Consider the following 27124-nt stretch of genomic DNA (forward strand, 5'->3'; position numbering starts at 1 on the left):
ATTCCTCATTTCTGTGAACTGACCCCCATCTGATCTTTGGTGCCAGACCGCAAGGCCATTTCTGTGGCAAAGTGTCTGGAATTGATGAAGAGCTGAGACCAACATATAAACTACTAGCGCAGAGTGATAATCCCACTCCCGGCCAACTGCCACCAATATTTATATCTGAACCGACTCCCCGTCCAACTTAAATCACAAACTTGACGGCGAGTAATTTTTTAAAAGAGATTATTTGAAGAAATATGACAGGACACGTGCATCGGAACCAATCTCGCCTGTTCACTGGATCACTCCGGACGCTGTTTACCCTCCCCTCGCTGTCCCTGGTGTGTCGGTAATCAATGTCCGGGTCTGAGGTCCCGCCCACCACGGCCCCGCTGATTGGCTTTCACGGGTCTGCGCCGCAGGCGGCGTGCCTGATGATTGGCCGATGGAGCTGTCAGTCACTGTGATTGACAGGCGGCCTGGAGGATGTTGTCTCAGCTGAGCAGGTGAGTGCCGGTTGAGGGAGGGGTGGGCTGCAGCACCGTGGGTCAGCCACTGTCCAGTGGCTGGAGTTTACTGACCAGAATTTCCCCCTCCTCCGGCCATTGGAAACGTCGGGTTGAATGGTCATTGTTTAGTGATTGAGGTCCCAACCACAACAGCACACTACATTTATATAGCACCTTTAACATAGTAAAACATGCCAAGATACTTCACAGGGCAAGCAACATTAAGCATGGAGATGGAGAAGGGGTGGCGCGGTGGTTGGCACTGCTGCCTCACGGCGCCAGGGACCTGGGTTCAATTATGACCTCAAGCCACTGTCTGTGTGGAGTTTGCACATTCTCTTCGTCTCTGCGTGAGTTTCCTCTGGGTGCTCCGGTTTCCTCCCACAGTCCAAAGATGTGTGGGTTGGATTGATTGGCCATGCTAAATTGCCACAGAGTGTTGGGGGTTTAACAGGGTAAATACGTGGGGTTACAGGGATAGGGCAAATTGGATTGTAGTCGGTGCAGACTCGATGGGCCAAATGGCCTCCTTCTTCACTGTAGGATTCTATGATATTGGGGCAGGTAACCTGTGGCCATTTTGCTTGTTTTTGAACTATTGCCTATACTTTTTTCTTGCCTGAGCCCCCCACTTAGTAATTTAAAGCTCTTTGTTACTGCCCTAGTTACCCTTTCTGCTAAGACCCTGGTTTTAGCTCATATTAAGTGGAGTCCGTCTCAACGGGGCAGTCATAGAATAGGTATTCTATGAAATGGAGCGTCCAAAAGGTTAAAGTTTATTTATTCGTCACAAGCAGGCTTACATTAACACTACAATGAAGTTACTATGAAAATCCCCTAGTCGCCACACTCCGGCACCTTGTTCGGGTACACTGAGGGAGAATTTAGCATAGCCAATGCACTTAACTAGCACGTCTTTTGGACTGTGGGAGGACACGGAGCACTCGGAGGAAACACAGACAGATACGGGAAGAACATCTCTAACCCATGCCACTCCCTCCGCCACTTGTTCACCTCCCCGATCTGCTTATCCCGATGCCAATTTGCACATGGCTCAGATAATAGAGAATTATAACCCTTGTTGCCATGTCCTTTAATTTATCTCCTAGTTCCTGGTACTCTCTGATGTATGTATGAGAATGATGCAGGAGAGTGCAGAGGGTTTAAAAATAAGGAACTTTATTTATCTGGCGGCTTACTTTCTGCCTGTTTCCCGCTCTAGGGACTTGTGACGTCACTTCCAGTGAATACATTAATACAACATGGCTCAGTTAGCCAATAAGAATGAATACAAATACATAACATTTCATCCCCCCTTAAATTGAATGCTCCCAACAAGTTCAAACCAATAATCAATACGTCAGTCACTATTAATAAGTCAGACGGTCTGGAGGTCATCGCTCTCAATGGTTAACAGCGAAGATCTGGTGGCCTTACACTGGTGATGAGCTCTGGTGTTGCCATAGGAACTAAAGGTTGTTGATGTCGGGGATGTAGAAAGGTTCAGGTCAGGACTTTGTACGGTTAAATCTGGATTCTCAGCAGCTTCCGATTGGACCTCCAATTGGACCATAGTACCTTGGAGCAGAAGGCTGTCCAAAGGTGGTGGGGCGAGGGGGAATGAAGGAGGATGCCGAGGATTCAGGTCAGTTCTGAGGTCTTCCCTCATAGTACCACATCTGTCACTTCTGAGAGTATTGGATCGCTCCGAGTATGGTTCCTCACTTGTCCAGAATCGACTGGTGTATTGTCTACTTGTTCAAAGTAGCAGATATTTCCGCTTGAGTAGCCTGATGAACCACCTGGCAGTGGCAATCTTGAAAGTCCATCCTCATTACCATGTGGACTTGATTGTCAATACTTAATGGTGTAAGTACGTGCAGACAAAAGCAATGCCCAAACTTCTTTCAAGATCGTTCCAGATGTCCGTCACCCTGGTGCCAGGCAAGCCACAATCTATGAAGGATTCTCAATTCTGCTTATGAAGGGTGCTATCTGCCCCCTAGTAATTGAATCCTCTACATCCTCCTTCACCCCCCCCACCCCACACCTATGGACAGCCTTCTCCTCCAAGGCTTTATGGTCCACGTTCTGCCTATCCTTCCAATAGTCTTCATCCTCAAAGGTAACAACATTGTACTTGTTGTATAGGTTCAGTTTCTGTGAATCCTCAGTCATTATCTCACTTGGGTTCTCCTTTGCATGTTATCAGTCACACCAACTTCACCCTAAGCCTGTATCTCTCTACAAGGTGTGCCTGAAGTCTGGAGCAAACTGCCCACATGCTGCTCTCTGTCTCTTACGTGTCAGAGTGTCGCCACCTCTCAGTCAGCTTAATAACTCTATAAGATGGAGACATCTGCTGTAAATCATCATAGAAATCATAGAAACCCTACAGTGCAGAAGGAGGCCATTCGGCCCATCGAGTCTGCACCGACCACAATCCCACCCAGGCCCTATCCCCACATATTTTTACCTGCTAATCCCTCTAACCTCCACATCTCGGGCAATTTTTTTCACCTGGCCAATCAACCTAACCTGCACATCTTTGGACTGTGGGAGGAAACCGGAGCACCCGGAGGAAACCCACGCAGACACGAAGAGAATGTGCAAACTCCACACAGACAGTGACCCGAGCCGGGAATCGAACCCGGGACCCTGGAGCTGTGAAGCAGCAGTGCTAACCACTGTGCTACCGTGCCGCCCTATGTGTTCACTCAGGACAGCTTTGCTGTCCACAGACTGACACGTTATAATACAGACACACAAAGTGCTCTGTAATATCTTAGTATCGATTACTTATATCTGGCTTAGAGTTCATAAGTTTTGCTTTCCTTAAGCAACACCGTAAGTGTTGGTGATTTTTTTAAAAAGCAGCACCTCCTCCCCCCGCCCCCCCCCTTCTGCACTAAATTCCTAATTGCACCACATTTTTTACTTTAGCAATCTGTTAATGCTGCAGTCTTCTAAACAACTCTGTGTGGTAGCAGATACTGTCTACTTTCCTGTACCTGAACTAGAGGGTCCCACATTTGGTCATTCTCCTATGAACTCTGTTGGTAAGGGGATTGTTGGGTCATATGCAGTCGGGAACAATTCTTCTGTTGCACGTGATGTTTATCAGAGAATTGCTTTGGGAATAGAAGTTGAAGATTAAGTTGTGTGAAATGAAAAACGAAACCTAAACCGTTACAATTCAGAGGGCTCCCCTCCTGAGAGTAGATCACAAAACCTGCTGTGTAAATAATGGCCATTTAATGGATGCATAGCAAAAACAGAAAATGCTGGAAAATCTCAGCAGGTCTGACAGCTTCTGTTTAAGTTTTATTTATTAGTGTCACAAGTAGGCTTACACTAACACTGAAATGAGATTAGTGTGAAAATCCCTTAGTCGCCACACTCCGGCGCCTGTCCGGGTTCAGTGAGGGAGAATTTAGCATGGCCAATGCACCTAACCAGCACATCTTTCGGACTGTGGGAGGAAACCGGAGCACCCGGAGGAAACCCACGCAGACACGGGGAGAACATGCAGACTCCGCACAGACAATGAGCCAAGCCGGGAATCGAACCCAGGTCTGTGGCATTGTGAGGCAGCAATGCTAACCACTGTGCCACCCTAATCTGTGGAGAGAGAATAGAGTCACAACGTTTCAAGCCTGGGTAACCCATCGTCAGAACTGCTTGACGTGTAGGATCACTTAACTTTCCATCTTTCTATTTTCATGGCGACTGCACCACTTGTTTATTTCTGTCAGACACCTTTACAGTTGTGGGGCCAGGTAGCAGTTTCCCTATTGACATTAGTTGGTGATCTCTACCTGCATTGTAACCATAGACTCTGGCTGTTTCGTGCACTGCTTATTTCAGTCATCAGACAGCAAATGGGGATTTAATTGATGAGGAAATCTGACACAGTGCTATCCTGTTTCATCCCAGCTGAACTGGTCATGGCTGTTTTATTCTCTGTCGTCTAGTTGCAATGACCCCACACTCTGCAGGAACTGTGGTTCAGTTGTCACAGTTTTGGACTAACAATCCAGGGATCACCGATTCAGATCCTACCGCCTGGTGATTTGTGCACAGGCACTTGGAGCAATGACCCTGAAAGCTGCTGCCTTCCAGTAAAATCAACACTGATTCACTAATGTGCTTGAGGGAAGCAGTCTGGCCTAAAGGGAAAACACCTTCCCACACTATGTGCTTGATCGACTTCTAATCCCCTTAGGACAACCAAGAATTGACAATAAATACCACTCTATGTTGCCACTCTTCAAGAACAAATATTAAAGATATCAACTGACTGATTTTTCAGCCACTGTTAAGTACACCAGTACAGTAATCCATGCTCCTTAGTGAAGGTGATAACGTGCCATGCTTCAGCGTGCTTTGAAGTTGTGGGGTTTTTAAAGGTCTGTGATACTCAATAGCTAAGGTCTCTATAATAGATGGAAGTGATAATTGAATCTTTGATCTGATAATTGGATCTTCTACTGGATAAATGTATCTGTTCAATATCATCATGTTCCTGAGGTAATACAAGGGAAATGAAGGATTGGGGCTCCCCCTGCTGGTCCACTTGATAAACTTATGCCCACTAGCTGTTCTGTCTGGAGACAATACACATCTCTTTAACCTGTGTTGAATGCTCCCTCCACCCACATTGTCTGTACATTTAAGACCTGGCTGGCTGTAGAGATTTGCATTCTAATCAGTATTCTGTAATTTGATTTCTGTGTCTGTTTGCACTGTTTGAGAACAGATATCCACTCCATCTGACGAAGGAGCTGTGCTCCGAAAGCTTATGGTATTTGCTACCAAATAAACCTGTTGGACTTTAACCTGGTGTTGTGAGACTTCTTACTGTGCTTGCCCCAGTCCAACACCGGCATCTCCACATCACCACTTGATAAACACAGTAAGAGTTTTAACAACACCAGGTTAAAGTCCAACAGCTTTATTTGGTAGCAAATGCCATTAGCTTTCGGTCCACTTGATAAAGGCAGACTGACTGAGCCACACAGATCAGAAGGTCCAAAGATTCACTTTCTGGTGCTATTGTAGGGGGAAATGGAACGGGAACAGGATTAATCCTTCCTATATCCCAGACATATGTGCAGACATGGATTTGCCTTTTGTATCTTCACCCTATTCCCATGGTATTGGGAATATTTACATAGAAACATAGAAACTAGAAGCAGGAGTAGGCCATTCAGCCCTTCATGCCTGCTCCATCATTCATTTTGATCATAGCTGATCATCGAATTCAATATTCTGATACCCCCCCCCCCTCTAATCCCTTGATCCCTTTAGCCCCAAGAGCTATATCTAATTTCTTCTTGAAATCAGACAACGTTTTGGCCTCAACTACTTTCTGTGGTAGTGAATTCCACACATTCACCACCCTCTGGGTGAAGAAATTTGTCCTCACCTCAGTTTGAAAAGGCTTATCCCTTATCCTCAAACTCTGACCCCTAGTTCTGGACTCCCCTACCATCGGGAACATTCTTTCTGAATCTACCCTGTCTAACCCTGTTAGAATTTTATACGTTTCTATGAGATCCCCTCTCACTCTTCTAGACTCCAGTGATTATAATCCTACTTAGTCTCTCCTCATGTGACAGACCTGCCATCCCAGGAATCAGCGTGGTAAACCTTCTCTGCACTCCCTCTATAGCAAGGACATCCTTCCTCAGATAAGGACGCCAAAACTGCACACAATACTCCAGGTGTGGCCTCACCAACACCCTATACAACTGCAGTAAAAAATCTCTATTTCTATACTCAAATCCTCTCGCTATGAAGGCCAACATACCATTTGCCTTCTTTACTGCCAGTCAGATATTGTACTGGTCCTGTATGGCAACAGGGTTTATGGTTTCCCATGACCCATACAATGAGGAGGGAGTTATGTACATCCATTGGAGGTGAGTATCCTGCTGGATATCAAGCTCGAGTACTGAGCTGGAGGTTCAGATTTCACTTACCAAGAATCCAGAATGAGATTCGAATCCTGCACCTTTGTACTCAATGGTGTGAATGTTATCACTAAACCTAAAGCTCTGTCCTGTGGACAAGCGTGAGAATGGCCTCTGTCTTGGCTGTGATGCCCCATGTAGTCAAATAGCCTAGCTTTTAGGGCAAGTGATTGGGCACGGCATGACGGCTCAATGAATCCCACTTACTGCATGCGTATAACTTGCTATCTGATTTTCACAGATTTGTGTAGAAGTTCCTGAGGGACTGAAAGTGTCAGATTTCTGGTGATAACATATTGCTTACTTTGACACTATGAAGAGTCGGATGTGATGAATGGCAGGATGGCGGATGTTTACACAGGAAAGAGCCAACACTAAGGTGAAGAGGGTGGCATACTGGTTATCACTGCTGCCTCACAGCGCCAGGGACCCGGGTACAATTCCAGCCTTGAGTGACTGCCTCTGCAGAGTTTGCACGCTTTCTGTGTGGGTTTGCACGTGTCTGTGTGGGTTTCCTCCGGGTGCTCTGGTTTCCTCCCACAGTCCAAAGATGTGCAGGTTAGGTGGATTAGCCGTGTTAAATTGTCCTTTAGTGTCCCAAGATGGGTAGGTTAGATGGATTAGCCATGGTAAATGTGCAGGGTTATGGGGATAGGGCAGGTGGAGGGGAGCGCCTGGATAAGGTGCTCTCTTGGAGAGTTGGTGCAGACTTGATGGGCCGAATGGCCTCTTTCTGCACTGTAGCAATTCTATAACTTTATGACAATGAAGGACAAGTCATTTGACCTATAATTGGGCATTAGAGAATTCTGAAAGTACTTCTGAGGAACAAGGTTACTGTAGCAAACAGCTAGAATGATTGATGAGACTGAGTGATTGAATTATGAGGAGTAATTATATAATTTGGATGCATTCTCACCGGAAAGCAGAAGGTTGAGAAGTGTTCTAAAGGCTCTAAATGTAATATATTCACTAATAAATCCAATAAAGAATTAAGGAGGAGCTTCATCAGAATAATAGAATAGAATCCCTACAGTGCAGAAGAAGCCATTCGACTCATCAATTCTGCACTGACTCTCCAAAACAGCCTTCCACTCCGGCCCTCCCCCTGCCCTATTCCTGTAACCTAACACATGGCTAATCCATCTAACCCACCTATCTTGGGACACAAAGGGGCAATTAACCATGACCAATCCACCTAGCCCGCACATCTTTGGAGTGCGGGCGGAAACCCACGCAGACACGGGGAGAAAGTGCAGACTCCACACAGTCACCCGAGGCTGGAATTGAACCAGGGTCTCTGGGCGCTGTGAGGCAGCAGTGCTAATCACTGTGCCACCGTGCCGCCCTTTACCCAGAGAGTGGTTAGAATGTGGAGCTGGAGGAATTACAAGTAGTTGGGGTGAATGGCATCGGCACATTTAAAGGAAAGCTTGGTAAGAATTTGAGTGAAGAAGGATATGCCAAAAAGTGAGGTGAGGGAGGAGGCTTGTGCTCCGCATATAATACCAGCATGGAACTGTTTGACCAAATTACCTGTGTTGGTGCTGTTCATTCTTTGTAACTTGTGAATGGAGCTGAGAAAGCAAGATTTCCCCTTGTGCGCTGGCAGCCTAACACATGAGCGACCTTCAGGCTTTATCCCACAGTCAGACAAGTACTTCCTCATTCTCAAGGATGCAGTCTACCCCCTCTCTCTGGTTCTCTGTGTCCTCTCTCTTTTTCAAACCGGCTTCCCACTTTGTCAACATTGATCCTTTTGTTGCGCAGTCCTGACCCACTGTGTGTCCTGATTTGTTTAACTTCCCCCTGGCTGGCTGCGGTCGCTTCCTGGTCAGAACAGGGAATCTTGAAGCAGAGGGTAAACAAATCCCATTACCGTGAAAGATTCCTGTGTGGTGTCGGGTATCTTTGCATGGACCAACTGAACTTCTCATTCGTTGTAATTTGCCCCAGTCAGCACAAAAGGAAGTGAGATGAGGGGTGAATGTGATGATGGGGCAATAGAATGTTTTATTTCATGGATGTTAAATATTTTCCCCCTGCTGAAAGTGTTGACTTGCACTCAGATACGTCAGTAAAGTCCCACCTCTCCCAGCTCTTCCATTTTGAGGCTACGCCATAGGCGTCAGAGACTTATTCCATTGTTTGGGGAGGAGACTATCCTGCTGTAACCCTCACCCCACCCCATGCCCACAAGCACAGGGCAGTGAACAGGATCATGAAAACAAGCCTTGGCTGATTTGCTTCGCTCCCCCTCCACCCTTCTGCTTCCTCCCCTTTGCCCCTTCCCCCCTCCCCTTTGCCCCTTCCCCCTCCCCTTTGCCCCTTCCCCCTCCCCTTTGCCCCTTCCCCCTCCCCTTTGCCCCTTCCCCCTCCCCTTCCATCTTCCCCTCTCCTTCCCCCTCCCCTTCCATCTTCCCCTCTCCTTCCCCCTCCCCTTCCATCTTCCCCTCTCCTTCCCCCTCCCCTTCCATCTTCCCCTCTCCTTCCCCCTCCCCTTCCATCTTCCCCTCTCCCTTTCCCCCTCCCCTTCGCCCTTTCCCCCTCCCCTTCGCCCCTTTCCCCCTCCCCTTCCATCTTCCCCCTCTCCCTTCCCCCCTCCCCTTTGCCCCTTCCCCCCTCCCCTTTGCCCCTTCCCCCCTCCCCTTTGCCCCTTCCCCCTCCCCTTTGCCCCTTCCCCCTCCCCTTCCATCTTCCCCTCTCCTTCCCCCCCCCTTCCATCTTCCCCTCTCCTTCCCCCTCCCCTTCCATCTTCCCCTCTCCCTTTCCCCCTCCCCTTCGCCCTTTCCCCCTCCCCTTCGCCTCTTGCCCCTCCCCTTCCATCTTCGCCCTCTCCCTTTCCCCCTCCGCCCCTCCCCCCATTCTGTCCTCCTCCCCCACTCTCCCCTCTCTCACACATCCCCCCCTTGCTTCCCCCTTCCCTCCCCCTGACTGCAGCTTGACAATAGCCATTTAAAATGTTGCCTGGGTTGAGGATGTTAGCACCGTAATGCCATCCACACTGACAGTTAAATTGAGCCACAAAAGACCCTGGTGTTTCCAACGTCATTCAAAGTTCTTTTCCAAGTATTTTAGTTACCGACGCTAGCCATTCCTCTTCAGGGCAGCCCAAGCTGACATATCCATGCTGTGTGTCATTAAAGGAGGGCTTATCTGCTCTGAGACGGTCTGTGGATCGCACCGACAAGGGGGCTTAGCTCTGTCGAAGATACATTCGTGGGGGACGCCAATCACAAAGGTGGGCTTTGAGTTATTTTTGTTTTATTTCTGTAAATGTGAAGCAAATGTAAGCAGTTTTTTTTCTCCCCTGGTTTTAACAAACGAACTCCCAGTGACTGAAATTAAAGCCAAGTTGGGTATAAGACAGAGTTCAGGTGCTGAAAATAGAATTCACAGCTGTTGTCAGGCTGATGTCATGGTGCCCTGAGCATGTCCTCTCTGGCTTGGACTGTTCACTAGTGGAGAATCAAGAGGCGGACAGGCTAATTCTTCATTTGCCAAAGAGACTACTTTGTAAAAAATCTACTGCTGCAATGTTGTAGGGGCTGCCTTTCAGCTGAGACGTGAAACCGAGACCCGTCTCCCCCTTCAAGTGGATCTCACGGCACTAATCAAAAAGCTGGGGAATTCTTCCTACTCTGTGAGCCTGGGGATTCATGCCTGACAGAGTTCTGCTCGGAGAGTAAATTCTCTTTAACTCTGGCACCAGAGATTAGTCGGCACTGCAGGTGAATTGCTTTATTTTTACACGTTCTGTTTCCCACCCCCCCCGCAGGAAGATGCTGTACAAAGGGACTCTGATGGAAATATCCTCTTCAAACCTCCTGCCACTGCTGCTGGGTAGTGTGGGCCTTATTCTTTTATTCAGGCTGCTGCAGAGCATGAAGGAGAGAGCAATAGTTCAGGATGCTGTGGTGGTGATAACGGGAGCAAGCTCTGGCCTTGGTAAAGGTAAGGTAATAACACGCATGTAACTGTCCATTCACTGTGTATCTCTGTTTCTGTACCAACTCAGCATTCACTTACTCCCTCCGTTCTTCCTTAGTTGTATCGGGCGACACAGTGGTTAGCACTGCTGCCTCACAGCGCCGGGTTCAATTCCCGGCTTGGGTCAATGTCCGTGTGGAGTTTGCACGTACTCCCCGTGTCTGCGTGGGTTTCCTCCGGGTGCTCCGGTTTCCTCCCACAGTCCGAAAGACGTGCTGGTTAGGGTGCATTGGCCGTGCTAAATTCTCCCTCAGTGTCTGAACTGGCGCTGGAGTGTGGCGACTCGGGGATTTTCATAGTAACTTCATTGCAGTGTTAATGTAAGCCTCCTTGTGACACCAATAAATAAACTTCAAACTTAAACTTTAATCGGGTATTTATCCAGTTCCCAACTTTGTCATTTCATCATGGAGTCTGACAAGCAGGTGGAATTTCGATGTTACTCTTGAATCTGTTCCCACCACTCTTTCAGGCAGAGCATTCCAGATCACAACAACTCAGAATTAAAAAATGGATTCCTCAGATCACAAATCTACTTCATTTGTCAAAGTGAGTCCTACGGTCATCATGTGATGAAGGGGCGGCGCTCCGAAAGCTCGTGATTCCAAATAAACCTGTTGGACGTTAACCGAGTGTTGTGAGACTTCTTACTGTGATGAAAGATGTCAGTGTTGGGGAACCATTTCTTTTTGTTGCTTTTGCTACACATGAAATTGGAATCGTGCATTGGATGCACCACAGATGAAATTCACTCTTACTGTGATCCCAACCATGGGGTTCAACCCCATGCTCAGCGCAGCAGTCCTTCCTACTTTGTAGTGAGCTTTTTCCTCTGCGCACACCAGCTATCCCTGTGAATCCTCTGAGTGAGTTTGTCAATTCAACGCCATTATGGTTTTTGACCCCCTACGAATGGGTTAGAGATTAGCCAAAGTCATAGATCATAGAATGGCTACGGCACAGAAGGTGGCCATTCACTCGGTTGTGTCTGTGCCATACTGTCATTTCACAATGGATCCTTACAGGAGGTGTGATGTCACTGTCAGAGCGCAATATGGTATCCGCCCCCCCCCCCCACAACCAGAGCGCAGTATGGTATCCCCCACCCCCCAACCAGAGCGCAGTATGGTATCCCCCGCCTCCCCCCCCAACCAGAGCGCAGTATGGTATCCCCCCCCCCAACCAGAGCGCAGTATGGTATCCCCCCCCCCCCCAACCAGAGCGCAGTATGGTATCCCCCCCCCCAACCAGAGCGCAGTATGGTATCCCCCCCCCCAACCAGAGCGCCGTATGGTATCTCCCCCCCCCCAACCAGAGCGCAGTATGGTATCTCTCCCCCCCCCCCCCAACCAGAGCGCAGTATGGTATCTCCCCTCCCACCCCCCCCCCCCAACCAGAGCGCAGTATGGTATCCGCCCCCCCCAACCAGAGCGCAGTATGGTATCCGCCCCCCCAACCAGAGCGCAGTATGGTATCCCCCCCCCCAACCAGAGCGCAGTATGGTATCCCCCCCCCCCAACCAGAGCGCAGTAAGGTATTCCCCCCCCCCAACCAGAGCGCAGTATGGTATCCCCCCCCCCAACCAGAGCGCAGTATGGTATCCGCCCCCCCAACCAGAGCGCAGTATGGTATCCCCCCCCCCAACCAGAGCGCAGTATGGTATCCACCCCCCCCAACCAGAGCGCAGTAAGGTATTCCCCCCCCCCAACCAGAGCACAGTATGGTATCCCCCCCCCCCCCCCCCCGAGCGCAGTATGGTATCCCCCCCCCACAACCAGAGCGCAGTATGGTATCTCCCCCCCCCCCCCCCCCCCCCAACCAGAGCGCAGTATGGTATCTCCCCCCCCAACCAGAGTGCAGTATGGTATCTCCCCCCCCCCCCCCCCCCCCCAACCAGAGCGCAGTATGGTATCTCCCCCCCCCAACCAGAGTGCAGTATGGTATCTCCCCCCCCCCCCAACCAGAGCGCAGTATGGTATCTCCCCCGCCCCCCCCCCCCCAACCAGAGCGCAGTATGGTATCCCCCCACCCCCCCCACCAACCCAGTCTCTGATAGTTTTTAGTAATTGATCTTTAAGAAGTGAAAATCTTGATTACATAAATCATACTGGAATGATAGATTTGATGTGATTTATTATTGTCACATGTATTAACATACAGTGAAAAGTATTGTTTCTTGTGCAGTTTACAGACAAAACATACCGTTCAGGGAAGGAAACGAGAGAGTGCAGAATGTAGTGTTACAGTCATAGCTAGGGTGTAGAGAAAAATCAACACAATGTGAGGTAGATCCATTCAAACATCTGACGGCAGCAGGGAAGAAGCTGTTCTTGAGTTGGTTGGTATGTGACCTCAGACCTTTTGTATCTTTTTCCCGACGGAAGAAGGTGGAAGAGAGAATGCCCGGGGTGCGTGGGGTCCTTGATTATGCTGGCTTGTTTTTCCAAGGCAGCGGGAAGTGTAAACAGAGTCAATGGATGGGAGGCTGGTTTGTGTGATGGATTGGGCTACATTCATGACCTTTTGTAGTTCCTTGCGGTCTTGGGCAGAGCAGGAGCCATACCAAGTGGTGATACAACCAGAAAGGATGCTTTCTATGGCGCATCTGTAAAAGTTGGTGAGAGTTGTAGCTGACATGCCAAATTTCCTTAATCTTCTGAGAAAGTAGAGGCGTTGGTGGGCTTTCTTAACTATAGTGTCGGCATGGGAGCCCAGGACAGGTTGTTGGTGATCTGGACACCTAAAAACTTGAAGCTCTCAACTCTTTCTACTTCATCCCCGTTGATGTAGACAGGGGCATGTTCTCCACTACGCTTCCTGAAGTCGATGATAATCTCCTTCGTTTTGTTGACATTGAGGGAGAGATTATTGTTGCTGCACCAGTTCATAGAATCATAGAAACCCTACAGTGCAGAAGGAGGCCATTCGGCCCATCGAGTCTGCACCGACCACACTCCCACCCAGGCCCTACCCCCACATATTTACCCGCTAATCCCTCTAACCTACGCATCCCAGGACACTAAGGGGCAATTTAACATGGCCAATCAACCTAACCCGCACATCTTTGGACTGTGGGAGGAAACCGGAGCACCCGGAGGAAACCCACGCAGACACGAGGAGAATGTGCAAACTCCACACAGACAGTGACCCGAGCCGGGAATCGAACCCGGGACCCTGGAGCTGTGAAGCAGCAGTGCTAACCACTGTGCTACCGTGCCGCCCCAGGTGTCGTCGCCATAGTTCACCAGGTTCTCTATCTCATTCCTATACTCTGTCTCGTCATTGTTTGAGATCCAACCCACTACGGTGGTGTCATCAGCAAACTTGAAAATCGAATTGGAGGGGAATTTGGCCACACAGTCATAGGTGTATAAGGAGTATTGTAGGGGGCTGAGAACACAGCTTTGTGGGGCACCGGTGTTGAAGATGATCGTGGAGGAGGTGTTGTTACCTGTCCTTACTGATTGTGGTCTGTGATTTAGGAAGTTCAGGATTCAGTCGGAGAGGGAGGTGCCGAGGCCCAGGCCACAGAGTTTGGAGATGAGTTTCGTAGGAATAATTGTGTTGAAGGCTGAGCTGCAGTCAATAAATAGAAGTCTGACATAGGTGTCCTTGTTATCTAGGTGTTCCAGGGTTGAGTGCAGGACCAGGGAGATGGCGTCTGCTGTGAACCTGTTGCGATGGTAGGCAAACTGTACTGGATCCAGGTAGTCCGGGAGGCTGGAATTGATTTGTGCCATGACGAGCCAGAATTAGTCAGAAAGAAGTGTAATTTCTTTTCAATCCTACCCTTTGGTGGAGCAGTGACATTACATGCTTGAATGTGTTGCAATCATAGAATCCTCTACAGTGCAGAATGAGGCCATTCGGCCCATTGGGTCTGTACCGACCACAATCCCACCCAGGCCCTATTCCCATAACCCTACATATTTACCCTGCTGATCCCCTGACACTAGGGTCAATTTAGCATGGCCAATCAACCCAACCGGCACATCTTTGCACATCAATGCTGCAATGGAGCAGGGCTGAAGGTTCAGGGGTCGCCACTGCATTTTTGATCCCAGGCTTCTTACAGAAATCCTTAGCCCCTTCTGCCCCAATGAGTCTTAATCATTGCACTATTGATGGCCAGACCTCCAGCCACCTAGGTCCTAAACTCTGGAATTCACTCCCTGAATTTCTCCACCTCTTTCTCCTCTAAGATGTTCTTTAGAATTGACTGAGCCCATGGTCACCTGTCCTAATATCACCTTATGTGGCTCAGTGTTGAATTTGGTTTGCCAATGCCCTATAAAGCACCTTAGTACATGTTACTATGGTTACATACACTATATAAATGCGAGTCTTGTTGCTGTTGAAGCTAAAACCAATGATCTTTGCTTTCCCTGTCAGAATGCGCCAGAGTTTTCCATGCAGCCGGTGCCAAGCTGGTATTGTGCGGACGGAACAAGCAGAAGCTGGAGGAACTTGTGAAGGAGCTAACAGGAATGGTGAAGGACAAGAAAAAGGTAAGGAGTTCTGTGATATATAAGTGATAATACATTTTAATGAGGATGTCCAGAAACCGGAGTCATAAATATTAGATGGCCACTAATAAATTCAGTTAGAAATTGAGGAGAATCCTCTTTATCCAGTGAGTGGTTTGTGCTGCTATATTGGAGTGGTTGAAGCAGATACCACAGGTGCGCCGTAGAAAGCATCCTTTCTGGATGTATCATAACTTCATATGGCTCTAGCAAGACCGCGAGAAACTACAAGAGGTTGTGAATGTAGCCCAATCCATCACACAAACCAGCCTCCCATCCATTGACTCTGTCTACACTTCTTGCTGACTCGGAAAAGCAGCCAGCATAATCAAGGACCCCACGCACCCCGGACATACTCTCTTCCACCGACTCAAGAACAGCTTCTTCCCTGCTGCCATCAGACTTTTGAATGGACCTACTTATATTAAGCTGATCCTTCTCTACACCCTAGCTATGACTGTAACACTGTATTTTGCACTCTCTCCTTTCCTTCCCTATGTACTCTATGAACGGTAGGCTTTGTCTGTATAGTGTGCAAGAAACAATATTTTTCACTGTATACTAATACATGTGACAATAATAAATCAAATCAAGGATGTATCTAAGCAGAGGCTAATTAAACAGACAAAGGAGAAGAGAATAGTATGACGTGATGGGATTGGCTGGGAGAAGGCTCTTGTGGAGCATAAACCGGCATGAACCTGTTTTTGGGCTTTATGCTCCCTGTCCCTTGCTTTGAAATGAGTCAGGCCTGGATAGAAAAAGAGTACCAAAGTCTCTATAATATCAGGGCTTTTTGTTGGGTTTTGGACTGCCCTAACGTTTTTGAGGCTTTTTTGTGGAGGAACTTTAGCTCATTTTCTAGATTGGTGCGGATGTAACTGATTCCAATCTGGGGATATCAGAATAATACTGCGAGTGAACCAGGCTAGAAGGACAAGGGGAGATAAAGTAAATTCAAATAAATGTACAAGCAAAGAATGATTTCACTCAAATGGTGATTAAAAATTCGGAATAATTTGGCAGCAATGATGAAGAACATCTGCAAGTGCATTAAATGTAGTTGAAGGTTAGCTAGTGCAATATATGACCCCTAACGCTTGAGTAAGTGACCGTCTGAATATTCTGTGCTAATGCCATGGAGGGGTTTTAATATTAATGGGATAAAGGTGGGGGGGGAAGATGGAGCCAGTGTAGGTCAGTGCAGGTAGGGCTATTGGCTGTGTAAAGTTTAGGGCAGGATTTTCCTGCAGGCTTCAGAATCCTGACATTGGGACCAAATGGGGGTCCCAAGCCTAAACTAGCCAGGAGCCAGACCAGTGAAGGTAATTTTCCCGGAGGTGGGCTTTTAATTGACACCTTGTTCACCATCGTTAGGCGGATTCCCAATGTTGCCGGGTCAGTAGCTCCAGATCCTCGACAGCCCCAGCAGGATAGGTGGGAGCTGCTGAGACAAGTGCACGTAAAAATGATGAAATATGCTCGAGGAGGGAAAGCGGCAGACCCCTCGGATCGGAGAGGGAACACATTCCACTTGGATTGTGGGGGCTGTCTATCCTGCTGATGGTCCCCTCCACAGTGGGGTGGAACCTCCATCTCCAATAGTCCCTGGACAGCTGCAGAGAGGCAGCCTCCATGAAGCTGATGCACCCAATACCACCCCACACACACACACAGGTGGCTGATCTGCTGCCATCAAATGGCTCTCAAAATCACCCCAAATTAGAGCCTTGACTATTTAAATTGCCTTAAATTCTCATCTCTGTGCAGTGGGCAGCTAACACGCTTCCCAGGGCACCCATGGAAAACTTCCCCTGGGGCCTGGAAAATTCAGCCTTCAGTGTGCGACGGGTGAGAAAGCTCTGGGCAAGTTGGAGTTTGAAGAGGATTGGAGACCACCTGTGTGTATGTGTGTGTGTGAGGGGAGGGATGGGGAGGTGGGCAGTATCTTGGTGATAAAGCAGCCAGCCTTGGTGACGGATAGCTTTTGGCGAGGTTTAAATCTCATCCGAGGTCTTGTTTGGTTTGAAGGAGATGCCAGGGAGGGAGATGGGAGCTTGTGGGAAGGAAGCAGAGAGGCTAGCAGGGAACGCACGCGATGGTTCCAGCCTTCCCATTGTTGAGCTGGGTCAAGTTCTGACTTCTCCGTGTCCTTAAAGCAGACAAAGACTGCTAGTTAGTGTCAGCAACAACAACTTGCTTTAATATTGCACCTTTAATGTAATAAAACATCCTAAAGCGCATCACATGGTTAGGTGCATTGGCCATGCTGAATTCTCCCGCGGTGTACCCGAACAGGTGCCGGAATGTGGCGACCAGGGGATTTTCACAGTACATAATCTTAAAATTACATAGAGTTCGCATGCGGAAACAGCTAGCCTAGCCGGTCAGCTGCACACACACAAACCTCATCCCTCCACTACTTCATCTAAACCTATCAGCAGATGCTTCAATTGCTTTCTCTCCCATGTACTTAACTCACTCACTTCATGGTTCAGCTACTCGCTGCTAGCAAGTTTCACATTTTAACCAGCCTTTGGGAAAGTTGTTTCTCCTGAATTCTTTATTGGATTTATTAGTAACAATCTTATGTTTATGGCTCCCCCCCCCCCCCACAAATGAAAATGCATTTCTCTAATTCTAACCTAACGAACCCTTTCATAATTTTTAACAGCCTATTGGTTCTTTGATAAAATGTCAGACAAGCACTGCTGGTGGCTGCCAACAGAGAAATGAACCGGAACCTAACCAAACCCCAAATGAGACTGTTTAAAATTACAGCAAGTGATTTCATGGCTTTAGCCAGGGTTCAGGGAAAAGTTAAAATTTGGTTAGTCATTGTGTCCAGTATGATTTCCAGCCTGTTATTGCTTCTCTTGTATATTACTCAGCACTTGGTCTGAGGTGAGGGAGCCCTGTCCCATCTCCATTGCAGTGCCCAGAAGACATTATCTTTTTCCCGGTTTTCAGTAACTTACAATAGATACAAAATTGGATGTGTTGTTTAATTTTTTTCACCGCAAGTTTGGGTTCTATTCACAGACGCACACACCTCATGTGGTAACCTTTGACCTGGCGAACTTGGACACAGTGAGAAGCAGTGCAGAAGAGATCCTTGATTGCTTTGGCCATGTGGATGTGCTAATAAATAATGCAGGGATCAGTTACCGAGGCGATATCCTGGACACTGCCGTTAGCGTTGATAAAGACGTGATGAATACCAACTATTTTGGACCAGTTGCTTTAACAAAAGGTATCAGCTTTTAGTCGTGTGGGTTTTCCTTTATTGTTGACCCTGGTCTCCAGGTCCTCTCCCCAACCCCAAGAGGATGGAGCCTAACACCCGTCAGTTCTCCGTCAGTATTGTTCCATAACTGGCCAGGAGGAGAGAATGAGCTGGGATGAGGCTGACTGCCTCAATGTTTTGTGTAACATCCCATCCCCTCATTAAAGGCTGGGCTGAAGTCAGAGGCCAGCAGTGTGGGAAGAGACAGAGAAAAGGACGTCTTGCATTTATAGTGCGCTTTTCATATCCTCAGGATGTCGCAAAGCACTTTACAGGGAGTTAAGTCCTTTCGAAGTGGAGTTACTGGCGTAATGTAAGAAATATTGCAACCAATTTGCACACAGCAAGATCCCAGAAAACAGTGATGTGATAATGACCAGATAATCTGTTTTAGTGATGTTGGATGAGGGATAATTGTCGGTCAGGACACTGAGGAGACCTCATCCTTCCTCTTTGGAATATTTTAGATCCAGTTGGGAGGATAGGGGCCTAGGTTTAGCGTCTTACCCGAAAGACAGCTCCTCTGATAGTGCAGCACTCCCTCAGTACTGCAGTGGAGTGCCAGCCTAGATTTCATGCTCCAGTCTCAGGGGTGAACATAGAATCCACAGGTTTTGAGACAGGAGACCACTCACTGTCCTGTGACTGATTAAGCTCCTATTCTGCTAGCTGTCTCACTGTGTTTTTTAGGCCACCGTGTTAGCATGGGACATGCACCCCTTAACGTTGTGCTATTCTGTAAATAAGAAGCATTGGATGTGTTACTATTACTGAAGGAACAGTGATTAAACTTTAATTGTTCTCAATCACGGCCTGGATTCGATCACTGTCAGAATGTTTAAGGAACAGCTCTCTCGGTTCTGAGTGGACAAATACACCACCTTCTGTCTTACTGGATGAAGAAGGCTGATCTCAGCTGGTGCAACATGGCCCAGTGGTAGTACACTGGCATCGAGAGGCAGAGGATTGTAGGTTCTAGTCGCATTCTGCAGACCTCAGCACGTGACCTAGGTTAACATTCCCAGAGTGGGAGTGAGGCAGCACTTCGCTGTCAGAGGGTGCCGTCTTTCAGATGAGATGTTAAACCAAGGCCATCTTCCCTCTCAGGTGGACATCAAAGATCCCCTGTGTGGTGAACCATTGTTGGTTACCACCAGGAGTGCTGAGCCATGGTTTGGCCAGTACTATGAGTCTGTAGATATGTTACTGTTGGGGTTAGGGTTGGGCTGTTCTACCTGTTAATATAGTCCTATGGTACACCCCAGTTGGCTCCGCCTTCCGGGAGAGGTATGAAGGTCACTGCTCTGCCTGGTGACCCTTTAGTCTGGGATCGTATATTGTATATAGTAGCTCCGTTATTGTTGGCAATAAAAGCCTTTATTTCCCCGGTACATCCAGCCTCCCGTGTGATTTATCGCGCATCACCCTGGCATTTGTTCGAAACACAGCAAGAGTTTTAACAACACCAGGTTGAAGTCCAACAGGTTTATTTGGTAGCAAATGCCATTAGCTTTCGGAGCGCTGCATCTCTACATCATTTGTTTGAAAAACAGGGGAGTTATCCTAATTCTCCTGGCCAATAATTATCCCTCAATCGACATTGCTAAAATGCTATTTGGTCATTAAGGTAATAGCTTGCAGGAACCGTCTGTGTGCAAATTAGCTGCCACATTTCCTACATTACAACAGCGGCACAGTGGTTAGCACTGCCGCCTCACAGCACCAGGGACCCGGGTTCAATTCTGGCCTTGAGTGACTGTGTGGAGTTTGCACGTTCTCCCTGTTTCTGCGTGGGTTTCGTCCCACAGATATGCAGGTTAGGTGTGTTAGGCATGGTAAATGTATGGGGTTATGGATGGAGGGGGAGGGGGCCTGGGTAAGATACTCTGTCAGAGAGTTGGAGACTTGATGGGCTGAATGACTGCCTCTGCACTGTAGAGATTCTATGACTATAATTGTACATAATTTACTGTAAAACGCTTTGGGATATAGTGAGAGTGTGAAGAACGTTACATAAATAAGTCTTTCCTGAGGGTACTGCGATAGGGCTCACGTATAGAGGGAGTGGGGTGAAATCAGCCACGTTTCCTATTCCCAATTACTATCCACTGATCCTTGCTGCACATTGCTGTATGTACCTGTTGGATGAAGATGGGATTTCCTCCACAGTCAGGTAATTACCAACACTCACTGTGCATGTTCATGCTTAAATGGACAATCGGGCAAGGAACTGCATCTTTCTGACACCTTGGAACTGCAGTTCCACACGGATCATCCTCATCAGAGGATTAGGGAGAAAAAAATGAATAATCCCAGTGGAGTTATTATGGGTGACCACTAGATGGTGCTCCAGCACCAGAAACATGAGAAATTTATTATGCTACATCTGCAAAAGTTTTGAAAAACTCTGGAAAGTTGAACATTAATTTTTTTTGAATGGTTTCTTTTGTTTTGTTCATTAAACAGTAAGAACTAAGTGTGATATTTCCAAGTTTGCAGATGACACAAAGCTAGATGGAATGTGTGTTGTGAGGAGGATGTAAAGCGGCTACAGAAGTGAGTGGGCAAGGATGTAATGTGGAAAAGTGAGAGCTAATCCATTTTGGTAGAAGGAAGATGTGCAGAGTATTTCCTAAATGGTAAGAAATTAGAAAGTATAAATGTACAAAAGGAGCTGGGTATCCTTGTCTATAAGTCACTGAAGGCTAGCATGCAGGTGCAGCAAGTTATAGGAAAGGTTAATGGAATGTTAGCCTTTATCGCAAAAAGATTTGAGTACAGGAGAAGTGAGGTCTTGCTTCAATTGTATAGGAGCTTGGTTAGACTGCACCTGGAGTACTGTGTGCAGTTTTGGACAACATAACTCGGAAAGGATATTTTTGCCATAAAGGGAGTGCAACTAAGGTTCACCAGACTTGTTCCAGGGATGACGGGACTGTTTTATGAAGAGAGACTGAGCAAATTGTGCCTGTATTCTCTTGGAAGAAACTCTAAGAGGATACAGGCCCAATTCGCTGGAAGTCTTAAAGCGCATCAAGGTAGATAAATCCCCGGGACCTGATGAAGTGTATCCCAGGATGTTGTGGGAGGCTAGGGAGGGAATTGCGGGTCCCCTAGCAGAGATATTTGAATCATCAACAGAAACAGGTGAGGTGCCTGAAGATTGGAGGGTGGCAAATATCGTGCCTTTGTTTAAAAAGGGCTGCAGGGAAAAAGCCTGGGAACTACAGGCCGGTGAACCTCACATCTGTAGTGGGTAAGTTGGTGGAAGGTATTCTGAGAGACAGGATCTACAGGCATTTTTAGAGGCAAGGACTGATTAGGGACAGTCAGCATGGCTTTGTGAGTGGAAAATCATGTATGACAAATTTGATTGAGTTTTTTGAAGGGGTAACCAAGAAGGTAGATGAGGGCAGTGCAGTTGATGTTGTCTACATGGACTTTGACAAGGTGCCGCATGGTAGGTTGTTGCATAAGGTTAAATCTCATGGGATCCAGAGTGAGGTAGCCAAGTGGATACAAAATTGGCTGGATGACAGAAGACAGAGGATGATTATAGAGGGTTGTTTTTCAAACTGGAGGCCTGTGACCAGCGGTGTGCCTCAGGGATCAGTGCTGGGTGCACTGTTATTTGTCATTTATATTAATGATTTGGATGAGAATTTAGGAGGCATGGTTAGTAAGTTTGCAGATGACACCAAGATTGGTGGCATAGTGGATAGTGAAGGTGGTTATCGAAAATTGCAACGGGATCTTGAACAATTGGGCCAGTGGGCCGATGAATGGCAGATGGAGTTTAATTTAGATAAATGCGAGGTGATGTATTTTGGTAGATCGAACCGGGGCAGGACTTGCCCCATTGACAGTGATGGAACAGCAGTATAGTTGCAAGTCCTGGTGATGTGTGGCTTGGAGAACAGGTTTGTTGGTCTCATCCACCCATAGGACAAACTCATTGTATTACTGGGAGAGCTGCTCGGGAATTTTCTGTCGCCTGAACCAAGGTCACTGCACCGAATCTGGGCTGGTTCTATTATTGTTTCACGCAGGCTCATGTTGCTGGTGAAGGTCAGGCTGCATAATTCATTAAGAAGTCTCACAACACCTGATGAAGGGGCAAGCGCTCCGAAAGCTCGTGATTCCAAATAAACCTGTTGGACTTTAACCTGGTGCTGTGAGACTTTTAACTGTGCCCACCCCAGTCCAACGCCAGCATCTCCACATCATGTATAAATTCATGAATGAGGATGGCCACAGCCAGGTTGTGTCCCATTCACTTACCCAGTGTGTTAGGCACCGCAATGCAAAGCTTTAACGTTGTCAATCACTTCACATTGCAGCCATTCTGCCATCCATGGTGCAGCGAAGAAGTGGACATGTCGTAGTGATTAGTAGCGTACAAGGGAAAATAGCAATTCCATTCCGATCTGCTTGTAAGTACGGCGACGCAATCATCACTTACTGTCTCATGAACATTTCATTCACTGGTATAATTGGGTAGTATACACAATAGCTCGATCATTTCTGGCTCTGATGTATATATTGGAGTGGGGCCTCTCTTCACGATGTATGTTTAGATTTTCACAAACTGGGCTCGCAAGGTTGCCGGAAGTGCCAGCTAATGGACTTCGTGGTGAGGAAACTGAGGCATCTGGGACCTTGGTGAAGGACAGGACCAACAGTCTATCTCCTTAACCACTGAGATTAAAGGATTGAGAAATAAAAAGGAGGGACTGAGAAGGGGTGTGAATTGGAAAATAAAGAGGAAAAGTCAGAAAAATAATCGACATCATTAAAATTTCCTTAAACATTTCACAACCTTAATGAATGAAAATCCATGTTTATTTATTTTGTAGAAGAGTCTTATGGACTCAGAACGTTAACTATGTTTCTCTCTCCACAGATGCTGCCAGACCTGCTGAGTTTATCCAGCATTCTCTGTTTTTATTTCGGATTTTCAGCTTTTACTCTGTTTATTTTGTTCGCTTTCTGGGCACAGAGGTTGATTGCCAGTCATTAACAATCATTATCCTGTTAAAGGATTAACCACCATTAATAAACAGACTTAATCTTCTGTGGCACATTGATGGGCAATTAATGAGCAAATGAAGCAACTGCATGAAACTCTGGCAGGTTGAGGGTGAGGTGCAATTTTTGTAAAACTGACAGTGGGGGAACACAGATCAGCCAGCAACTAGTGGTGATTCACACATCAGCTTGTAGCTCTCTTTCACCACAACCTGTTGGTCAATTTACACATTGATAATAATGTATCGTTCAGATGCTGTTAATTTTTCAGCTAAAATGGACCATTGCTTGAACTGGTAAACCTCTGTATTAATATTTGGATTGTATCAAAATGTTTGCCATACAATATACTATTCTGATTTAATGTAATGATGTAATCTAATAAACATTCAGTCGCACCATTACCGACAAACAGAGGCAGCAGTGTGTCCAAGGTGTACGGTAAAAACTCACCAATGTTCCTCAGACAGCCCCTTTCAAACCACAACCATTAGCATCAAGGGCGAGGGCAGCTGATACCTGGGAACACCACCTCCTCCTGGAGGTTCCCCTCCAAATCACGCACCATCCTGATTTGGTGCCAATGTCTATAACATCATTACGGGTATGAGTATGACAGTATAAATGGGTGGAAGAGTCAATTGAATGGCGCAGATGGCAGTCTAACTTCTATACACAACTGTTACTGTTTTTCCAGGCCAATCCCACATGAAGCAACCACAACTTGCAATAAGAAGCACCTTCAGTGGAGTAAAACAAATCCCAGAGCATTTCACAGGGAAGTTACCAGACCAAAAATTGACACTGGGACAAAATCCTGGAGCTCTCTCCCTAACAGCACTGTGGGTATACCTACACTGCAGGGACTGCAGTGGTTGAAGGCAGCAGCTCACCACCGCCTTCTCAAGGGCAACTTAGAGATGGGAAATGCTGGTCTGGTCAGCAATGCCCACATCCCATAAAATAAGAATTTTAAAAGTCGTCAGCCTTAGTCAGGGGGGCAATTTTAAGGTAACCTTCACATTTTTCCCTTTTTGTCAACTTTGTGGATTACACGGAATCAAAATGTTCCTAACTGGGTTCTCATTCCAGATGCAGCATCGAAACATGCTACCCAAGCCTTCTTTGACTGCCTGCGCGCAGAGGTGGAGCAGTACGAAGTTAAGGTGACCATTGTTAGTCCAGGATACATCCGCACCAACCTTTCTCTGAATGCAGTCACTGGGAACGGATCCAAGTATGGTGGTACGCTTTTAATCATTCTGAACTATACTGTATAGTGCCAGGATCTCTTTACTAATAAATCAGTGCCAATGTCTATGACATCATTACAGGTATGAGTATGGTGATATAAATGGGTGGAAGAGTCAATTGAATGGTGCAGGATGGCAGCCTAACTTCTATACACAACTGATACTGCTTTTCCAGGCAAATCCCACATGAAGCAACCACAACTTGCAATAAGAAGCACCTTCAGTGGAGTAAAAAAAATCAGAGCATTTCACAGGGAAGTTACCAGACCAAAAATTGACACTGAGCCAAAGAAGATGGTCATATACGTGTGTTTTAGGAGGAGAGAGGCAGAAGGCCTTGGGGATAGAGCTTTAGGGTTTAGGGAGCCAAAGACACGACTGCCGCTGACGAATCGATGAAAGGTGGGGATAGAGAAGAGGCCAAAGTTGGTGGAATAGAGAGATCTCTGAGGGCTATAGATGTGAAAGAGGTTACAATAGTCAATAGGGGATGGGTATATTTGAATACAAGGATGAGAGTTTTAAAATGGAAGTGTTGCGGGTCTGCGATGCAATGTAGGTCAGTGGGCACAGGGCTTATGAGTGCATGGAACAATTTAGGATTCTGGGCGGAAGAGATTTGGATGAGCTTAAGTTGATGGAGAGTAGAAGAGCACTGGTTACTGGGAGACATGATAAGGCATCTACTATTTGTCAACGTCTCTGTCCTTTTCCTATTCTTGATCTGCTGCCATGTCTTTCCTACTCTCAAGCCTCAGTGCTGTCCTTCATCTTGAGCCTCAGTTCAATAGCTAGATTTCTAAGTTTTGACAGTAAGTGAAAGACAGCCTGAGAAATGTTGCGGATTAGTGACCAGGCACATTTATATTGACTTTTTTTTCCCCCTTCTCTTTAAAACAGTGATGGACAAGAGTACAGCAGAAGGCTATGAGCCTCGTGTTGTTGCTGAAGCTGTTCTCAATGCTGTTTGCAGAAGGAAGAAGGATGTCCTGGTAGCAGGGTTACTGCCAACAGTCGCCATTTATATGCGAACCTTGATTCCGAGTCTCTTCTTTCCCATTATGGCAGCCAGAGCTAAAAAGGAGCGCAAGATGAAGGATGATTAACCTTGTCCTGGGTCCTCCAACTCACTCTGAACACTGTTAATGCCTCTTGGTGCAATTCTGTGATTGGCCACCACAGTGGTGACCGTATGTATCTAAATATGTCTCCTGAACTCTTTTTGGAACGCTCTCTGCTGCTTACACTGAAACCAGGGTAAATTCAGTACATTTGAATGTGAGCTTTTAAAAGAAATCGAATCCTGCTTTAGGAGGGTTTATAAGAGCAGAACAAATATACAACATTATATGGAACACTCCCTAAGTTTAACGGTCAGTGTAAAGCTGAAAGCACTCTGCACCGATGCTAAACTTGAACTACATATCAGGTGTAAACATCTGAACCAATTCCAAAGTGGAGTGAACTGAAACTACCCCCTTCGGGGACTCTCACTCTACTCTGTTCTGTTATCATGTCTGCCCCAGAAAGTGGTTTCAGACTGAGCTTGCGCTCTTAACTGCATCATAAGTACATGAAGAAACCCTAGTTATAGTGCAAATACATTCAAAGTATTTAAATATGTCAGTAATCTGCGTACACATTTTCAATGCATTACGTTTCTGTGTAAGCAAATAAAAATAATGGATAAATCTTTGATGTTTGTCAGATAGCAAGGACCCGCCACTTTGAATATTGTGCTCAGCTTCAACGCCTGTTTTGTGTGAGCGAACTCGTCATATCTGGTTACTAAATGCATTGAAATGCCACACGGAACCATATAGACCAGGCAGGCCCCTGCTGGGAGCTGATTTCAACAGTTGGGTGGGGTTTGTATTGGGGAAGAGCAGATAACGTGACCGCACTGAGTGTTAAACAGTTCCACATTTTACCTTGTACGCCTGTCCCCTGTGGTCCCCTAGCTTTGTTTCAGTTGCTGGAGGGGTTCAGAGTGGAAGTTTTCATTCCCCCCCCCACCCCCCCACCCCCAAATTCTGAACTAAAGCATCTGATTGCACTGTTCACTACTGATAGGAAGCTTTCTATTGAAATCACTACAATTCCAGACCTGGTGGTAGAGGGCCAGATAATCTCTTGCTAATGCTGTCCGTCTAGTATATGTAAAATGAGGAATTCAAACAGAGAGTGGGAAGAAGGGGAGACAGGCACCTGTTCTCATCAGTCATTCAGATCGTGTTACAAAAAGGTTCCTCATTTGAATGGATGTCACATATTTTGTGGTATTATTTAAAGTACCCAGTACTGGCCAATATTATCTGGGAGTTAATTCCAGAAAATAAAAATCCTAAATCAACTGGACATTTACTGAATCGCTCTTTGTTTTATGATAATGCTGAATGACTGCTATACCAGTCTACACAACATGTGACTACACTCCAAAAAACCAACTCTGCACAAAATGCTCCCAGAAATATTGATGTAGGTGCTATATATAGAATTATTTTCACAATGCAGCGCAGGCTAAATGTAGCTTTGACAAAGGAGACAACCCTCCACTAATTGTTACATTACA

The 27124-nt window shown here is 46.8% G+C and overlaps 1 protein-coding gene across 9 annotated transcripts; it reads left to right on the plus strand.

The window, feature by feature from the left end:
* Positions 1 to 448: 448 nt before the first annotated feature.
* dhrs7b (dehydrogenase/reductase (SDR family) member 7B) lies at positions 449 to 26909 on the plus strand. 9 transcript variants are annotated; one of them, XM_078240165.1, is made up of 9 exons: positions 449 to 491; positions 6711 to 6848; positions 9575 to 9710; positions 10248 to 10423; positions 14852 to 14967; positions 18028 to 18238; positions 22612 to 22704; positions 24392 to 24544; positions 25453 to 26909. In XM_078240165.1, exons 4-9 carry the CDS (start codon positions 10252 to 10254, stop codon positions 25656 to 25658), a joined length of 951 nt encoding a protein of 316 aa, XP_078096291.1. In that variant the 5' UTR covers positions 449 to 491; positions 6711 to 6848; positions 9575 to 9710; positions 10248 to 10251; the 3' UTR covers positions 25659 to 26909. The 9 variants fall into 9 exon arrangements, with proteins under 9 accessions (XP_078096291.1, XP_078096290.1, XP_078096295.1 ...); XM_078240168.1 differs by having other exon boundaries at positions 467 to 491; positions 9616 to 9710; XM_078240169.1 differs by lacking the exon at positions 6711 to 6848 and having other exon boundaries at positions 455 to 491; positions 9616 to 9710.
* Positions 26910 to 27124: the final 215 nt, after the last annotated feature.

This window comes from Mustelus asterias, chromosome 23, assembly GCF_964213995.1.
Source record: "Mustelus asterias chromosome 23, sMusAst1.hap1.1, whole genome shotgun sequence".
In the NCBI taxonomy this organism is placed as follows: domain Eukaryota; kingdom Metazoa; phylum Chordata; class Chondrichthyes; order Carcharhiniformes; family Triakidae; genus Mustelus; species Mustelus asterias.